We start from the raw sequence: 18,646 nt of genomic DNA, 5'->3' as shown, positions 1-18,646 counted from the left end.
TGGGCTATGAGGAAAACAATATGCCATAGGAGAAGCTCATCTCCCACTTGGTGAGCCTTCCTGTGAATGCTACAGACAGCCTCCAAGTAATGGCTGCTAGGACTCTACAAGGACATGTGATGAGACCACATCTCTAGACTCCATCTTGGGATGTCACTATTCCCCCCCACACCCAAGACTAGTCTTGGAACCAAGCTCTGAAACAAAGGGTTCCCACCACATGCTATATAAGGCAGGGAGTGACGACATTTGTGGTTCTACTCCCCCACACAAGAAGACTCCAGGAAACGCCTGAGGAACGAAGACTGAATTGGGAGGAGTTCTGGACCCAGGCTAAAGGGATTTCTAGCCTGTGAATGAAGCACCTGGGGATTCCAAGCTTAAAGCAAGCACAGCTTGCCCCTTAAGAATCTGTAGCCTGCTTGTATCATCTCTTAGGTTGAGAATCTGCTATTCATATCCAATCTATTTAGCATATTAAGCTTAGTTTGCATTTTTTGTTTATTTGCTAGGTAAGCACTTAAAATCTATCTTTAGTTAATAAACTTGTTAACAAGTTAATAAACTTGTTTTTGTTTTATCTAAACCAGTGAGTTGGAGTGAAGTGTATGGGAATCTCGGCTTAGAGGCAAGACGCTGTTGAAAAATTCCTCTCTACATTGAGGGAGGGGGTAAATGTTAGGAGCTTACAATGTACACTTCCCTGTGCAGCACAAGACAGTATAATTTTAGATTTATCCTCCAGAGGGGGTGCGCACTTGTGGAGCTGAGAGTTGCCTTAGTTGTAGCCTTCATATGTAGAGGCTAGTCAGAGAGCCTGGATGCAACTCCAGCTGGGTGTACCTGCCTATATGTATGCTGGTGAGCGTGCAGACTGGAGGACTTTGCCGCTTGTGACAGCAGTGCAGTGTGAGAGGGAGCCCAAGCTGGGGCCTCAGTGGTATCCCAGTCCCAGACTGCACCCCAAGGCCGACAACCCGTCACAGTCATACCCTCCTGAGGAAAATAGAAAGGAGCATAACTCTGGCAAGTCAAGTGTAAAAGTAAAATTAGGCAGGACAAAAAAGAATTTGAAGAGCAACTAGCTAAGGAAAAAGACCACCACCTTGCTGTTAGTTTTTGTAAGTAGTTCAGAAGAAGGAAGGCTGCCAAACAGCAAATGAGGCCACTGGACAATCAAGGTGCTAAAGAAGCACTCAAGGAAAATGAAGCTGTTGCGAGCAGAGGACATAGGCGAGATCCCCACACCTGAGCCATTCTTTTTAGGTGATAAATCTGAGGAACTGTCCCCAACAATCAGAGGAGGGAAAATATAACGCCGTTAAATAAATCCATGATCCACCCATATGTTAAATACTGCATGCAATTCTGCTTTCCTCATCTCAAAGAAGATGTATTAAACTTGGAAAAGGTGCAGAAAAGGGCTATGAAATTCATTAGGGGTGTGGAACAGCTTCCATGAAGGGAGATTAAATAGACTGGGACTGCTCAGTTTAGAAGAGAGATAACTAAGGTGGGGGAGGGGGAGAATAGGATCGAGATCTATAAAATCATGACTTTGAGGAGAAAGTGAATAGGGAAGTGTTATTTACCCCTTTACATAACACATGAATTAGGGATCACCCAATGAAATTGATAGGCAGCCGGTCTAAAACAAACTAAAGTAAGTACATCTCTACCTCACTATAACGCGACTCGATATAACATGGGTTTGCATATAGCGTGGCAGCAGCAGGGCTCCCTTTAAATCCCACTGGAGTCCTGTTGCTGCTACCCCAATATAACGGGGTTTCAGCTATAATGCGGTAGGAATTTTTGGCTCCCCATGACCACATTATAGTGGCGTAGAGGTGTACTTCCTCATACAATGCAGTCAACCTATGGAACTCATCAAAAGTTCGACTGGGTTCAAAAAAGAACTACACAAATTCGTGGAACATGGGTCCATCAATGGCTATTAGCCAACATGACCAGTAAGCTTAAGTTTTTGTCACGGTAATTTTTAATAATAGTCACGGACAGGTCGCAGGCAATAAATAAAAATTCACAGAAGCCCGTCGACTGTCTGTGACTTTACTAGAAATAACCAGGGGGCAAGGCTGGGAGAGTGGGTTAAGGAATGACAACTGGAGGCCCCCCCTCGGGGAGGGGGCAGGAGGACTGACAGCCTGAGTCCCGCTGCCGAGGGGGCAGATGGTACAGCTCCACTTCCAGCTGCTAAGAGCTGAAGCTGAAGAAGTCACAGGGGTCTGGTGAAGTCACAGAATCCCTGACTGCCCTGGCCAGTGTTTTAACGCTCAGGGATGCAAGTCCACACACTTAGTGTCCCTAAACATCCTGACGCTTGGACTCCAGGACAGGGGATGGATCACACAAAACTGCCCTGTTCTCATCATTCCATCTGAAGTTTCTGACAGTGACCAGTACCAGACGACAGGGTAGTGGCTAGATGGATCGCTGGTCTAACCCAGTATGGTCAATCTTATGATACATAAACAGGGGAATTTCATCTAGAAGTAGAGAGGTTATTTTAACCTCTGATGCGACCACTGCTAGAATACGGTGTCCAGTTCTGGTGCCCACAACTCAAGAAGGATGTTAACAAACTGGAGAGGGTTCAGTGAAGAGCCACAAGGATAAAAGGGTTAGAAAACAAATCTTATAGTGATCTACTCAAGGAGTTTGATTTATCTTAGCAAACAGAAGGCTCGTGGGTGACTTGATTAAAGTCTAGAAGTACCTAAATGAGGAACAAATATTCAATGATGGGCTCTGCAATCTAGCAGGGAAAGAGCTAACACGATCCAACGGCTGGAAGTTGAAGCTAGACAAATCCAGGCTGAAACAAGGAGTAAATGTTTAATCCTGAGAGTAATTAACCATTGGAACAATGTAGCAGGGGTCATGGTGGATTCTCCATCACTGACCATTTTAAACCTAGATTGGATGTTTCTCTAAAAGATGATGCCTAGGGCATGTTTGGGAGATGTTTACTGGCCTGTGCTATACAGAAGGTCAGACTAGGTGATCACAGTGGTCCCTTCTGGCCTGAGAATCTATGAAAGTTTGTGATTTATTGGTTATAAAGCTTTAACTTTTGGAATCTTAAAGTCTCCTCATTAAATAATTATTGTCTGCCCCTCCCTACTTTCTGATCCCCCATAATTTCCCACAACTATGACAATTTAAATAAACTGAAATGGAAAAATGCCTAAAAATAAACAAATCTCTCAAAATTATAAAAAAAATTGATTTCCGCCAAGCCTGTTAATAGCCATTAGCTGGCCTGTCCCTGCTGTGCTGGTGGAATTTTTTTGAGGTCTCCCCCCCGATTTATTGAGCGCTTTTATTTGAAGGGACAGAGCTGTTCAATCTTTAGCAGAGTCCTAAAGGTTTCCTGTCAGTTATATAAGTATTCCTGACAAAATAGTTTGAAGTAAGCAATCTAAGAATCCCATCCTCTCGGTTCACCTTTTACTTGACACTTGAGATGCCAATTTCACTACTTTTCAGGATAGTGCCTTGTGGCAGAAAAGACATGAATTTCTAACGCAAAAAAAAAAAAAAATCAAGCAAAATATTTTTGGGGGTGGTGGAGATGAGGATTGCAAACCTTGCACGGCCTTTTTTATTCAGAATAAAGTAGCACAAAAAGAGAGAAAAAAGACACCTTAAACTTTAGTATGGCTACACTAGAGACTTACAGCTTGCATGGATGCAACTGTTCTGTATTGTACAGTGGTGCAGCATTCCCCCAGGAGTAAGACACAGCTTTGAGCCTCCTTCTGTCCTTAAACATGCATGGTCCTGACAACCCATGTAAAGTGGTTTCTGAGCTCTCTTCAGTGTTGCTGCTAGACACTTGCTATTGACCAATGCTCAGCACAGCCCGCACTGGCTGCCTCTGTAGTACACAGGCTTCAGAGCCGCAGTTCACCACTGACCATCACTTACAAAGCATGCTACTGTAAAGAAGTCTTTGGAAGATTATTACCTAGACCTGGGATATCAAATCCCACACACATTGCGACTGCTTGGAAGGATTGAGAAAGTGAGTGAAAAGGGTATGATGCTGCCTTTAGGGTGGGGAGTGAAGGCAAATGTGAAAGCACGAAGAAAGCTTATGCTGGAGTAAGTAGAGTGGGCAGAGAAGGAAAGAAGACCGGACAAAATTAGAACCAAAGTAACCATCTGCACATAACACTTCACCATCCTATAAGATCTCAGCCAAACACCAATAAGAAATGTCTATAACACACACCCCAATACCCTAAAGTTTAATTCCCTGTCAAATGTGCTCTATGGAAAAGGAACACATCAATACTTAGAGAGCTAGACAAGTTTCCATCTCCAGGCAAGCAGCAAAAATGTCCTCTGGTTTCCATTGCACAGCACCTTACACTGTTGAGCATCTTAACAACAAACAGAGCAATAGATTCTTGATTGCATCACGAGAAGTTTTATGGTTTTGAATCTCCAATTATGTAATAATGTAACCGATTTTTCACAGCTGATGCTCTGCTTTGAGCACTGCACCCATGTTCTGACAGTGAAACCTGAGCATCACTGTTTCATTAGTTTCAAGCTCCCAGACTGGAAATGCTTTTGTGTTTAGAATCACAATTTCAGAGGGATACTGAACGTACTGTACTGTTATGAACGAAAGGAATTTCTGGATCAGGTTTCACTCAGCTCTGTCCTTTAACTCAGTGGTTCTCAAACTGTTGGTCACGACCCCAAAGTGGGTCACAACACAGTTTTAATGGGTTTGCCAGGGTGTGCACTAGACTTGTTAGGGCCTGGGGCTTCACCTTCAGCCCAGAGTGGCAGGGCTCAGGTTACACACACCCCAGGACTGAGGCCCTCCGGCTTCGGCTGTGGCCCCTGCATCCCAAGCACTGGGGGTTCGGTGTCCCACCCCCTCGCTCCTGGGGACATGAACTAATTTTTGTTGCGGGAAGGAGGTTGAGGTGCAATGAAGTGTGAGAACCTGCCTTAAACTCTGTCCCGGACTTTAGGGACACCAGCCCCTCGCTCACTCCTCGTGCGAACCCCTCCCTCGCCCCTGCTGCGAACCCCTCACTCCTCGTGCGAACCCCTCCCTCGCCCCTGCTGCGAACCCCTCACTCCTCGTGCGAACCCCCCCTCGCCCCTGCTGCGAACCCTCACTCCCGTGCGAAACCCCCCTTCGCCCCTGCCTGCGAAACCCCACCCTCGGCGAGACCCCCCACTTCGCCCCTGCTGCGAACACCCCACTCCTCGTAGCGAACCCCCCCTCGCCCCTGCTTGCGAACCCCTCACTCCACTCGGCGAACCCCCCTCGCCCCTGCTGCGAACCCCTCACTCCTCGTGCGAGCCCCCCTCGCCCCTGCTGCGCGCCCGGGCGCCCCGAAGATTACAGACCGGCACCCGTGTCTGCTCTGCCACAGGCCGGACCCGAGCTCGGCCCCCCGGACCCCCGCGCCGGCTGCGGCTCCGCCGGCCCAGCCCCCGGCGTCACTTCTCAATCTCCAGCGCCGCCACCTTCGCTTCTCGTAGAGTTTGTCGTTCAGGGCCCGCACCACCTGGCGCCAGGGGCGAAATCCTTCTCCGGGTCATGGCCCCGGCGGCCCGGCCCGGCGCCGGGAGGGGGAGGGGGAGGAGGCGGCACAGGGCCCGCGCGGTCTCGGGGCGGGCTCGGCTCGCGGGCAGGCGGGCGCGCGCGTCACTACAGGGCGGCAGCCATGTTAGCTGGGGCACATGACACCGAGACCCCGCCCCGCCCCTTCCGGTCCAGGCCGCGCCCGCCCTCTGCGGGCCGCGCAGCTTGGCCCGCCCGCATGGCCGTTGCCGGTTCCGGGCTATTGGTGGTTCGCTCCGTGCTCCTCTCGCTAAGACCCGCCCCCCGGCCCGTAGTGGCACGTTCCTGCCGCCGTTCGTTCCCTCGTGCCCGGCCCCGCCCCGCCGTGGCTCGAGCCCGGCCCCGCCCGAGGGAGGCAGGAGAGAGGGGACGCTGCGAACAGCTGATCAGCAGCAGCCCCCGCTGCCCTCATCCCCGGGCAATCCCACTGCCCTGCCCTGCCCAGCCCCGGCCGCTCTGCCGGGGGAGCCCAACGCACCTTGCAAACACGAACAAATTCACATTGCAGGCGGGCGCCATTGCCCCGTTTTACAGATGGGGGAACTGAAGCACAGAGATGCTCAGTCCTGAAGCCAGGCAGCACATCAGCCAGGAAGAGAACTCAGGAGTCCTGGCTCTCCTGCTCTACGCATACAGCGCTGCCTCTCTCAAACACAGGTGGGGAATCCTGTGCATGGCCTAATGCGGCTGCTCCTCCCACCGCTCCCTTCAATAGCCATTAGGCATAAAATGATGGAGCAGGTGTTTGAAGTTCACGCTCGTCCTCGGTGATGCACTCTAGGGTGTGCGACTAGAGCAACACAGAGAAAGAGACTCACTTATAGCCTGGCCCGATACAACACACGCCAGGCACAGTTTGTCCACTCACCCCAGTCACTGCATTATATTTGTACTATGTGGTCATTCAAGCAACCAACAAAAACCCATTGCCCAGTAGTTGGTCTTCACCCAAACTCAGGTATTCAAGCCCTGTCTACACTAGGCTATTGGAAGCGCTCAGCCTCAGGTTCATCACCACACTGCAGAAACGGAGGCAGCATGCCACGGGGGGCGCTCTGCCGGTCGCCGGGAAGGCGGCATGCTTGCCGAGGGTCCGCTGGTCCCACAGCTCCGGTGGTCCACCGAAGCCGCAGGACCAGCGGACCCTACACAGGCACGCCTGTGGGAGGTCCACCGAAGCCGCGGGACCGGCAGAGCGCCCCCCGTGGCATGCCACCGTGCTTTGGGCGGCGAAATGTCTAGAGCCGCCCCTGCGCAGAAGGCACTTTACACTATGTATGGGCCCATGTTAGACAGGAGCTCTCCTGTGGTCCCGGTGCCCTCTGCTGAAGGAAGGCGACCATGAGGATATTTTCACTAGCACAAGCTCAGGCTCTAGCTCTCCAAGTCCACCAAGCATTCAGATGTTACTCATCCACCTCAGCCCAGCCTTCCTCCCCTTTTAGCCCTTACAAAAACGGAACCCAGCCAGCATCATCAAGGCTTGCAAACTGGTTTCCTAACTTCAGAGTAAGAAATTCCAGCCTTGACCCCAAAATTAAGTTCATGGAACTGAACTAGATGATCTGGTCAATTCCCCATCCAGTGACTGATACATCTGAGAACAGACATGTTGGGTCTCAGTCCAATTAGTAATGGGGCAGGGCAGGGCGTCCTGTCCCAAACCACACCACCCTGTCTGCCACTGACCAGTTCCTCCATGGACAGGCAAAGGAAGGCCTGAATGCCACGCAGGCTGACTGTCTCAGCCCCAGAACTGGTCCCTTTTCGGTCAGAAAACAGGCATGATGGGAAAGTTCATACTGTAGCCAGTCTGGGGCTGAACAAGGCCTTTGGCTACAGGGCTCTTAATGCAGCACATATCGCGTTGGTTTTTAAGCCATTAAATAATAGGCGGTGAAGGGGAAACATTTTCCTCCGTACACTCCTTCTGATCTATGTTCCAGCATCCTCCCCGCCCCCTACTTCTAAACCCACCTAGCTGAGCCTGGACTGTACCCTGGTAATACAATTCCTTAGGCTGTGAGATACTGGTACATCATGAAATCCAGCTCCAAGTCAGAGCCTTCCCCGCCCTGGCCAGATCTGACTCTGTACAAGAAGCTGGAGATCTGAACGCTGTTCATGCTGCTCCTGATCAGCTCAGAGTCCCTGAAGAGCAGATTCTGCAGTGCCCAAACCAGCACCCTGACCGAGGGAGAGCAGCAGCACCTGCTCTCCCATGGTTACCAATGGCTGGCAGCCTGTCAACCAGCAACGGACGCAGCAAAGCTGGTTGAAAACCTCAGCTGAGGAAGAGCCGTCTGGGGCTGTGCATTTCACACTGCAGTCCCACGCCCCTCCACATAGACTGGCATACATTTCAAAAGGCTGCTCCTGCACTGGCCAGGAATCAAACACTGGCGGCCCCCGGGACAAGCGAGAATTCTGCACCGAGCCACCAATCCCCAGCTACAGGAAAAGGCTGCACCAGTTGTTTAAGGACTGAGCCCTGGTCTCCACACCATTTAAAATCGACCTAGCTATGGCACTCGGGGGTGTAAAACATTTACATCCCCAGCGCTGTACGTAGCCCGACCCGACCCCGCTGTAGATGCAGTTAGTTGGCGAAGGAATTCTTCCAGCGACTTCGCTAGGGCCACTTGGGAAGGTGGATTAGTGACACTGATGGAAAAACCCCGACCATCGATGTCGAGAGCATCTCTGGTGCTCGGGTGGCACAGCTGCAGATGTGCTTCCATAGCCCCAACAGCGCAGACTGGCTCTGAGTGCCAGGGATCCCCCCGGGCCAGGAACTGCTAGTCACATGCTGATGTAGCAGCTTCAGTGTAACTGAACAGAAGGGCTGGGGCCATTAAAGAGCCCTGTGCCAGAGGTTTCCCTTGGGGTAAGGTGTGATCTAGTGAGAACACAGCACCATTGCAACACTAGAAGAAGTGTGATTCACAGAGGTTCTAGTATTTCATGTGACTGCTCCTCAGCCCTGGTGCTAGAAATCTGATGTAATAGGTTTCCTAATTGTTTAATCAGTCCCCTGGAAAGGACGACCTAGGACAGAGGGTTAGATTGGCGCAGGGCAATTATTTTTATTAAGAAAAAACACACCCTGCTCTTGCATTGGCCGGGAATCGAACCCGAGCCTCCCGCGTGGCAGGCGAGAATTCTACCACTGAACCACCAATGCTGCAGCTGGTTAAAACACCTTCTCCAGCTGTTTTGTTCACACTGCACATATGGTAACAGGAAGTATCTGGTTACAGTCCTGCTCTGCGACCATGTAATTCTGGCCTTAGACGTCTTAACCCTTTCACCATAGATCATGGAAGCAAGAGCACCCCCAGGCTCATCATTTCACAGTCTTGCTCTTCATTTTAGGGCCTTGATTTCACTTCCCAACAGGCCATTTGCAAAAGTGCGCAGCTCCGCCAAGGACGCGTTTGGCAGAACTAACAGTAGAGCGAAGGTCTCCGCAAGCTGGGATCTCTGCACTCCCCTGGGGAAGTGAGGGGAAAGGATTGTAGCCTGCAATCAACTGACAGCAAGTCTGACTGGGCCACGAGTAACACCTGAGAACATGCAGGAACCACATGACAGACAGACACACACCATCAGGGCCGGCTGTAGGAAGTGTGGGGCCCAATTTGAACAGTTTCGATGGGGCCCCGGCAGGGATGACTTTAAAAAAAAAAACCCTGTAAAAAAACTCGTGGGGCTTGTACTCACCAGGCAGTGCTCCGAGGCCTTGGCGGCACTTTGATGGTGGGTCCTTCACTCACTCCAGGTCTTCAGCGGCACTGAAGGATCCGCTGCCGAAGGGCCGCCGAAGACCCAGAGCAAGGAAAGGACCTGCCACTGAAGTGCTGCTGAAGACCCGAAGCGCCGCCAGGTCAGTAAAAATTAAAAAGGCGCCTTTAGCCAGGGACGGGATTCTTACTAGGTGCGGGGCCTCCTTAGCGCGGGGCCCAATTCGGGGGAATTGGTGGAATAGGCCTAAAGTCGGCCCTGCACACGATGGTGACACAAACTCCGTGTGCCAATAGCAGAGGCTCTTGGGGGATAGGAAAGCACCCTGTGTGCGGAAATTAAAACTGCCTCCTCCATTGGTCTGTCTGAATGGATGCCCTGGATGCCAAGGAGGGCTCAGGCGCCCTGAGGGTTATTTACTCACATGGGCCAGGAGAGGAGCTGGGCATTGTGACTCATACCCAGCTCCACCAGTGGGGAGTGTGGCACTGCCAACTAGGCACAGGCTGGCATGGAGCCATAGGTGTAAGCAGGAGGCTCCTGGGTTCTGGGAAGTTGGCAGGGCTGCGCCAGGCAGAGGAGAAAGTGCTGGGAGGTGCCTTCCCTGGCTGCAGCCCTGCAACCTCCCAGGACATGCCAAGCCTGGCCGCCGGCGCCGGTGCAGCCTCCGTGACACGCACACATTTTAACTGTGAAAGAGACACAAGCGGCTCGCGAGCCACTGTTTGGCCACCGCTGGCATATACCAACTACACTACCAGCACCTAAATCCCAGACAAGCACGATTACACTCCCGTGTCGTTCATGGATTTTGCTATTTTGGCTACTAGGAGAATGGTGTTGCCAGCTGTTGGTGTGCTGCCTGAAGGCCCTGTATGCACTAGAAAATTAATGTTGGCTGGCAGCATGTTGCTGCTTCTTTTGCTCGGCTCCCAGCAAACAGGGTCAAGGGGTGGGGGTGAGAGTCAGGAGTGCACAGCTGGCCCACCACAGTCCCAGACTGCAGGCCGGGGGTGGGGGGGGAATCTAGTCACAGTGTGTCGGGTTCTTAGGGATTGGCTTGTTTTGGCCGTGTTTTGAAATGGGATTAGCTTGATTTCTGATGTATTGTGGAAGTCGGGGTGCTTATTTACCACGTGAAAGTTGGCAACTGCGCTTGTTACCTGTCTAGTAGATTGTTTTTTGAAAAGGAGTTTTTAAGGTTACTTACTATAATGGTGTCTAATCTTCCCAGGTTCCACTGGAGGACCTCTGCAGGGTCAGGGTCTCAGGGTTGTCTGTGAACTCTAACACCTTAATTGAAGGGGACAGAGGTGTCCAACCTTTCAACAAATGCTTTCTTTATCCAAATTTAGTTGCTTAAAAAAAAGGTCTTCTGGAACTGAATTGCATTGTCTCTCATCTTCCATTGGTAGCTATATTCAGGCAAAGCCAATGTTAACAAGGAATCAACTACACACTTCGTATTCTGTTGACTCTTGTGGTGTCCCCTTTTTTCCAGCTTTCAAATAGCAGCGTTTTCCAGTTAAGACACTTCCTGGATTTCTGATTGTGGTGAGAGAGGAGACTGAAAGTACCTGTGGGAAGACAAAAAGGTAATTGGTTGACAAAGGTAACAGTGTTGATGTAGGGAACTTAAACTTCCGTAAGGGGGTTGATTTGTTAAAAAAAGAACTAGATAATTCATGCAGGATGGGTCCATCAATGGCTTTCAGCCAGGATGGGCAGGAATGCCAGAAGCTGGGAATGGGCAACAGGGGATGGATCACTTGGTGATTCCCTGCTCTGTTCATTCCCTCTGGGGAACCTGGCACTGGCCACTGTTGGAAGACAGGATACTGGGCTGGCTGGACCATTGGTCTGACCCGTCTGGCCACTCTTATGTTCTTGTTACGTTCTTACGTGAAGCCAGAGAGAGGAGCCCTTGCAGCTCTGTGGTTCCCCCAGCATCCTCGCTCCCCATGGAAAGCCCTGACACCTGGGCTGCAGCTTCCCCCACCTCTGCTACTGCCCTGCCCTCAGCTTCCCCTCTCAGCATGCAGTGCTAGGACTGCAGCAGGGGCTCTGTCGCTGGACAGGGATGCAGGCGCTTTGGCTCATTACTTCCCGGTGGTAGTGGTCTCTGGCCACAGGTAGATTCGACGGGCTGCAGGCAGGGAAGCCACATCCCAGACCTTCCTTTCCTGCCTGCAGCCCAACAAACCTGCCTTTTGCCTATTGGCCGTGGCGCCTGGGAAGGCTGCAGTCCAGAGGGGCAGGGAGAGGTAACATGCAGTCCCAGTGTTTCCTTCCCTGGCTGCAGCCCCACAAACCTTCCTGTGGCCAGGGCCTTTCTTCCAAAAGCAGTTGTTAATAAGCAGCTTGGTTGCTGCCGATATCTGAATCCCATTCTCTGCCGACTGTGAATCGCTCTCCACTGGTGCACTAGATGGTATTTCAGGTTCCAGTTTAGCCTCTTGTGCTGGTGTAGCTGCTGCTGCAGGTGCAAGCTCTGTGGCACCCTTTGGTGCTGGCTCACTGGACTCCGGTAGGGTTGTAAGCATGGGCTCTGCTGCTGACTGCTCTGCCAGTTCCAATCCTTGGGCTGGTTCTGGCTAGGTCCCAGAAACTGGATCTACAACTGCTGTCATAGACTCTGATCTGGGGTCTGGTTCCACCACCTCTGGCTGGGTTCCTGTAGGAGGCTCAGGAATGGAGTTAGGAGTGGAGGCCTGTTTAGCCTGGCTGTGGGTGACCATCCCCACCCTTTTTGTTAGCCTCACATGGTTGGCTAAGTCTTCTCCCAGCAGCATGGGAAGGGGATAATTGTCATAGACTGCAAAAGTCCATATCCCTGATCAGCCCTTGTACTGGACAGGCAGCTCGGCTGCAGGCAAGTTAAGAGTTGGCCTTAAAGGCTTGCACCTGGGCCTCTGAATTTGGGGTCCACCAGGGACTGGTGGATAACTGACACCTGTGCTCCAATGTCTCTCCATGCAGTAATCTTCTTCCTGCCCACAGTCACAGTTTCCCCTTTGCTCTGGGGGTATTTGCAAGACATCTGGGCCTGAGGGCTCTTGGTGATGAACTGTAGTCAACTGGTGCTCTTGGCCTTCATAGAATATCAGGGTTGGAAAGGACCTTGGGAGGTCATCTATCCAGTCCAACTGCCTGCTCAAAGGGGAGCCAATCCCCAGACAGATTTTTGCCCCAGATCCCTAAATGGCCCCCTCAAGTATTAAACTCACAACCCTGGGTCTAGCAGACCAAAGCTCAAACCACTGAGCTATTCCTCCCCCCACTGCCAGCTGCTGGCAAGCAGGCCAGGGACATGCAGAACATGGTGTTGGATCCCTGCCCACCCCAGCTAATAGCCATTGCTGGACCTATCCTCCATGAATGTATCTAGCTCTTATTGAAATCCTGTTATAATTTTGGCCTTCACAGCATCCACAGGTTGACTGTCAAGAAATATATTTTTTTGTTTGTTTTAAATCCGATGACTGTTAATTCCATTTGGTGACTCCTAGTTCTTGTGTTATGTGAAGGAGTAAATAACACTTCCTTATTCAATTTTTCCACACCATTCATGATTTTATAGACCTCTAGCATAACCCCCCTTAATCATCTCTTTTCCAAGCTGAAAAGACCCAGTCTTTTTAATCTCTGCTCATACAGAAAGTGTTCTATACAACTAATAATCTGTTGCCCTTCTCTGAACCATTTCCAAATCCAATATATCTTTTTTGAAATGAGGTGACCAAATCTGCACGCAGTATTCAATATGTGAGCGTCCCATGGATTTATACAGAGGCAACATGATATTTTTCTCTTTTTATCTATCCCTTTCTTAATGATTCCCAACATTGTTCACTTTTTTAACTGCCACTGCACATTGAGTGGATGGTTTCAGAAAACTGTCCACAATGACTCCAAATCTCTTTCTTGAGTGGTAACAGCTAATTTAGACCTCATCATTTTATACGTATAGTTGGGATTATATTTTGCCAAGTGTGTTACTTTGCATTTATCAGCATGAATTTCATCTGCCATGTATTGCCCAGTCACCCAGTTTTGTGAGATCCCTTTGTAACTCTTCGCAGTCTGCTTTGGATTTATCTATCTTGACTAATTTTGTATCTGCAAATTTTATGACCTCACTGTTTACCCCTTTCTCCAGATCATTTATGAATATGTAGAATAGGACTGGGCCCAGTACAGACCCCTGGGGGACACCACTATTTACCTCTCTCCATTCTCACCTTTATTCCTACCCTTTGTTTCCTGTCTTTTACCTGACCTGCCTGCAATGCTTTCGGGCTCATCTAACCAGCCTTAATTTACTTTCAGATAACAAAAGGCTTGTCATTAATCACTCTGCCTCTGTTTATAAACAGACTCCCTGCTGCAAAGGCTGTGCTGCTCCCAGCTTCTGGGCTCATCACATATCACATTCAAGCTGTTGCAGTTAAGAGGCTGTCTGGGGCAAGGGTGCGTAGACCTCCCCTACGAAACTCGGGGGTAGGGGGCACTAGAGCCCTCCCCTGGCCCCCCTGCTTTGACTCCTTTCTAGATAGTCATGAAACCTCCAACTTCTCTGGATTCTTTTTCTATCCCAATTTTCCCTTTCTTGAGGCACAGGGTGTCTGTGTGCTAACTATGGTACTATCACATTAACCAGCTCCACGCCAACATATCGACCAGAATCTCTGTGTTTGCTTAACAATCTTTATTCCAAAATACATTTTCATACAACAAACAAAGAAACCATGCTGCCAACAGTCATCCTAGCCTCTGATCCCAGAGGGTGTGATCAGCTGCGAGGCATGATGGAGTCCTCATATTTCTGGGATACAATGTGAATGTTTTCATGAACTCTGCTCTGCTCTGTTGGGAAAAGCTGCAGCACCTTTGGTGGCTTGTACACAAGATATATTTTTAATAAATCCACAGTTAAGTGAATCCTCCTTCAGGCAGGAAGGTTTGTACTTTGAAGGCAATATGAAGGCAATTCTATTGGTGGTTATCAACTGAGGGGGGATAAATGGACTGAGTCTTGACACATGCAGTCAGACCAGATACACAGATAGCTGGGATCTTCCCCACTGATCTCTATATCGTAACTTTCATACAATTTGACTAACAGATCAGTGACATTATCAGGCCAAGGACAAGTGACACGATTGCCAGGTCACTTCAGTAGTAACGAGATCTGTCAGCCTGCTCTTTCAGAATTGTCAACAACAGGTGAGTGTGTTCTGTGCATGCCCCATATGCAATCCTGCAGTCACCCAGTGCTTTCAGTAAGTGTGCAGATCCTATAAACATTTTCTGTACTGGCAAAAACCGTGGTGAAGAGACTCTGGTGCTGCTTTTCACTGCCAAGGCACATCTGTGTTGTAGAGCGAGTCCATTCTGTACTGAGATGGGGAGGGAAATAAAGACCAGTCAAATTCAGATCCTAGGAGGTGCATGACTGCGCTTGGAGTTGCGAGTGGCTCAGCAAAGCAGGGGAAATGCCCGTTTAGGGACTGGGACACTGCTGCTCTGCATGCATGCCACTAGGTCACTTCTCAGGGGTTATGCCCTTCAAGTAATAAACCCAGGAAATGCCTGCCCCCATGCCTGATGCCCGGGCGCAGGAGACGACCAGCTTGCTGGTGACAGGCATCTTGCTGCCAGTGGGGTTCCCCTCAAAGCAGACAGTGATGAAGATGTTCTTCTTGGAGCGTATGGTCTCAGCAGCCTTGATGGTAAAGGCTGGGTTCTCCACGTTGTAGGTGAAGGCTGTGTGCTGCAGGAACACGTTCTTGAAGGGAATGGCCGTGCTGGAGCCAGCTTTGATCTGAAAGGGGCCCTGAGGCTTGGGGGGCACCGACACGCCAAAGAGCGGGATGCTGTATTCTCCTCCAATGGGTGAAGACAGGATGAGAGTTCCTCTTGATTCACCCAGCTGGCAGGGTTCATAAGTTACGTCCACACTGACCTCTGTGCCCCCCTGAGAGCCTGCGGCTGCACTGATGATTTTATCCGTGTGGAAATCTGAACAGTCGATCTGCAAGGGGAGAGAAGGCGTCACTTGGATTTAGAGAAGGCATTTTAGTCTGACGTACCCCAGAGCTCAGGAACAGGAACAGCAGTAGGGTAATTTAGTATCACAGGATCCTGATACAAAATATATGGGAGGATCTTTACCATTTTCTACATGAAATGCACATTCCAGCCCCCTTCACGGGGGGCCTTTCAATGCATACAGGGACTGCTCAAATATCCCCCTCCCAACTGAAACTCTGGGAAAGTTTGGCTCTGGGGCTGGCTTAAACATTGTGATTTAGGCACCTTCTATTGCCTTGGGCAGTAGCACCAGGACTAACGTTGCCACAAAAGGGGATGTCTTCCCTCTAGACTAATAGTAGCACTAGCTAGCACATCAGTAGATCTCAAAGCATTTTACAAATAGGACATTCAACCCTTTTTAACAGATGGGGAAACTGAGGCACAAAGCAGGGAAGTGACTTGTCCGCAGTCATCCAGCAGGCCAGTGGCTGAACCGAGACTACAGCCCATGCCTCCAGTTCAGCGCTCTGTCCGCTAGGCCACACTGACGCCCTAAGCACCATTGCACTGTGATGGCAGCTCTGAGTGACCCCACAGGGGAAGATGTCCCTGCAGAAGGCTCAGCTTTGGCGGTGACGTCAGTGGGAAGGCTGGCTATATTCATCACAACCTCACCATTCACCTGCAATGGCCAAGCTAGGAAAGGTTCCAGCGGGGAGGGCAGAGCAGTGCTGAAGGGCCATGTACTGCTCAAGGGGGCTGATGGGACAGGTAGACCGAGTTGCCTGCTGAATGTTTGGCCTCCACCCCCTGAGCACTGGTGGCTTCCTTACTCAGCCCCAGAGCAGCGGGGCCCTGCTCACCTTGCAGGTGTACTCCGTTCTCTGACGGGTGTAGTTAATGAACTTGGTGGTGATGCTCTGGCTGCTGCCCAGCATGGCACGGAAGTACAGAGGCTTCTCTGGCCTAGCTGCAATGGCTTTCAGATTCAGGTCATACTGGAAGGAGCCCAAGTCGCTGCTCTGTAGCACCAAGCGCCCACTGACCTCTCCGACTTTTAGGGGCTGGAATTCGAACACGAGCACCCCCTGGGGGGGAAGAGAAAACAATCTAGTCCAGGGGTGGGCAAACTACAGCCCGGGGGCTGCATCTGGCCCTCCACTCGTTTTAATCTGGCCCTCGAGCTCTTGCCGGGGAGCGGGGTCAGGGGCTTGCCCACTCCACGCAGCTTCCGGAAGCAGAGGCATGTCCCCCCCTCTGGCTCCTGCGTGTAGGGGCAGCCAGGGGGCTCCTCATACTGCCCCTGCCCCAAGTGCTGCCCATGCTACTCCCATTGGCTAGGAACTGCGGGGCAGCTCCTGCAGACAGGCAGTGTGCAGAGCCGCCTGGTCGTGCCCCTTTGTAGAGGCCGGAGTGAGGAGAGGCCGCTGCTTCTGGGAGCTGCTTGAGGTAAGCACTGCACGGAGCCTACAGCCCTGACTCCCTCTGTGCCCCAGCCCCCACCCCAGCTCTGATCCCCCTTCTGCCCTCCAAACCTCTCAGTCCCAGCCCAGAGCCCTCACCCCCCCGGCACCCCAACTCCCTGACCCAGTCCAGAGCCCCCTCCCACACCCTGAGCTCCTCATTTCTGGCCCCACCCCAGAGCCCACACCCCCAGCCAGACCCCTCACCCCCTCCCGCACCCCAACCCGCAATTTTCAGAGCTTTCATGGCACACCATACAATTTCCACACACAGATGTGGCCCTTGGGCCAAAAAGTTTGCCCTCCCCAACCTAGTCCATCTGCGTGAGAGCAGAAATGTTAGTTCCCAGGCCACGGATAGAAATTACCACTTGGTGTGCTGCATCATGGACAGTCTGTCATAAATAGATAGCTAAAGGTTAATGTTTCTTTCACCTGTAAAGGGTTAACAAAGGGAACCAAACACCTGACCAGAGGACCAATCAGGAAACTGGATTTTTTCAAAACTCAGGAGGACATGTGAGCTCTGTGTCTTTTGTCTCGTCTTCTCGGCTAGAGAGGCCTTCTTCTATGCTTCAGCTTTTAACTCGTTTCAAGTTGTGATACAAAGTAGCAAACAATGCTTTTTTATGTTTTGTTTGTATTATACACGTGTAGTAGTTCTGGATGTTTAATTGTATATCTTCTTTTGAATAGTCTGTATTCATATTTTTCTTTTAGTATATATTTAGTCAACTTAAGTGAGATGATACAATGTGTATTTTTTTTTTTCTTTTTTATAATAAGCTTTTTTTAGACTTCTTTGAGTTTCTCTCTGGTAGCTTAAGGAACGAATGGCGGAATCTCTTGTGTCAGATCTACGGTAGGTAAAGGCCTGCACGCCAGCGATTGGTGGGAGGGGAGAAGACGATAGAATCATTTGTTTCTTGTATTTGGGTTGTCTCTTTGGGATAGAGGAGTACACGACTTTTGTATTGTGATTAAGAGAGATTGCATCAGTATCTCAGGTTAGCCCAGAGAGGAAAGTCTGGGGAGAGAGAGGGGGAAGGGCATAATGGTTTATTTACTGTGAAGAACCAGCCCGAGTCTTGGGGTCCCCCAGGGAAAGTTTTGGGGAGACCAGAGTGAGCCAAGACACTGGAAATTCTTGGCTGGTGGCAGCGAGATCAGATCTAAGCTGGTAAAAGCTTAGAGGGTTCATGCTAGCTTCTCAGTTTATGAATGCTAAGGTTCAAATCTGAGTAGGAAAGCTACGACACAGTCAACAGCTGTTGTAACACCCAGCGCCCTTGCAACCCAATCAGTGCTCACTTGTGTAACACCAACAGATGCTGGTTGTCGGCAGCTGGAATCAAACCTGGGACCTCTTGAGCTTAATAAATGGGCCTCTACTGCATAAAAGCCGGCTGGCCTTAGCTAGGGCTGTAGAGCAGATAAATTAATCTCTCCCAGTGGTCTCGGTGCCATTAGCTGGGACAGACCACCACAACCAGGAGGTGTGTGGGTTACACTTCCTCAGTGCATTTATCATCTACAGCACCATGGGTTTACATGGTGGGCATGGGGCAAACGGGGTGTGAATTCATTATTTATCAATTCGTAAGATGAAATGACACACCTGCACCCCAGACGGGGACAGAAAGCAAATAAATTGTGGAGCTAACAAAAGTTGTTTCATTGATCTGATCACTCTGATTGCGTGTTACATCTCTTCCCCCCATCCACCCTGAGCCTGGCTCGTCAGCATTTTGGGACGGGGATTATCTTTGATAAGTCTGTACAG

The 18,646-nt window shown here is 50.6% G+C and overlaps 2 protein-coding genes and 1 non-coding gene across 8 annotated transcripts in view; all 3 read right to left on the bottom strand.

Annotated features, from left to right (window-relative positions):
• The window catches only part of VAC14 (VAC14 component of PIKFYVE complex), a 214,505-nt gene extending 208,756 nt beyond the window's left edge, over positions 1-5,749 (bottom strand). For 3 of the 5 annotated variants that reach the window (XR_004375754.2, XM_032795394.2, XM_032795396.2), the window contains exon 1: positions 5,501-5,747. Coding sequence is in view for 2 of the 5 variants with exons in the window: in XM_075073743.1 (XP_074929844.1) it covers positions 5,501-5,598 (98 nt within the window). In the remaining 3 variants the exon portion in view is untranslated. Of the gene's footprint in view, positions 1-5,500 lie in introns of all 5 variants that reach the window. The other 2 variants (XM_075073743.1, XM_032795395.2) reach the window with 2 other exon arrangements.
• Positions 5,750-8,733: 2,984 nt separating this feature from the next.
• TRNAG-GCC (transfer RNA glycine (anticodon GCC)) lies at positions 8,734-8,804 on the bottom strand. The gene has a single exon. It is a non-coding gene; the product is annotated as a tRNA-Gly (tRNA).
• A 5,779-nt stretch (positions 8,805-14,583) lies between these two features.
• HYDIN (HYDIN axonemal central pair apparatus protein) overlaps positions 14,584-18,646 on the bottom strand; it is a 401,019-nt gene continuing 396,956 nt past the window's right edge. For both annotated transcript variants that reach the window (XM_032795387.2, XM_032795390.2), the window contains 2 exons: positions 16,264-16,488; positions 14,584-15,398 (listed from right to left, as the gene is read on the bottom strand). In XM_032795387.2, coding sequence (XP_032651278.1) covers positions 14,910-15,398; positions 16,264-16,488 — 714 coding nt within the window. In that variant the 3' untranslated portion in view covers positions 14,584-14,909. The remainder of the gene's footprint in view (positions 15,399-16,263; positions 16,489-18,646) is intronic.

Source organism: Chelonoidis abingdonii, chromosome 19 (genome assembly GCF_003597395.2).
Source record: "Chelonoidis abingdonii isolate Lonesome George chromosome 19, CheloAbing_2.0, whole genome shotgun sequence".
Lineage (NCBI taxonomy): Eukaryota > Metazoa > Chordata > Testudines > Testudinidae > Chelonoidis > Chelonoidis abingdonii.
Note: the sequence above shows the minus strand (reverse complement) of the source record. Positions and strands in the feature narration are given on the sequence as shown.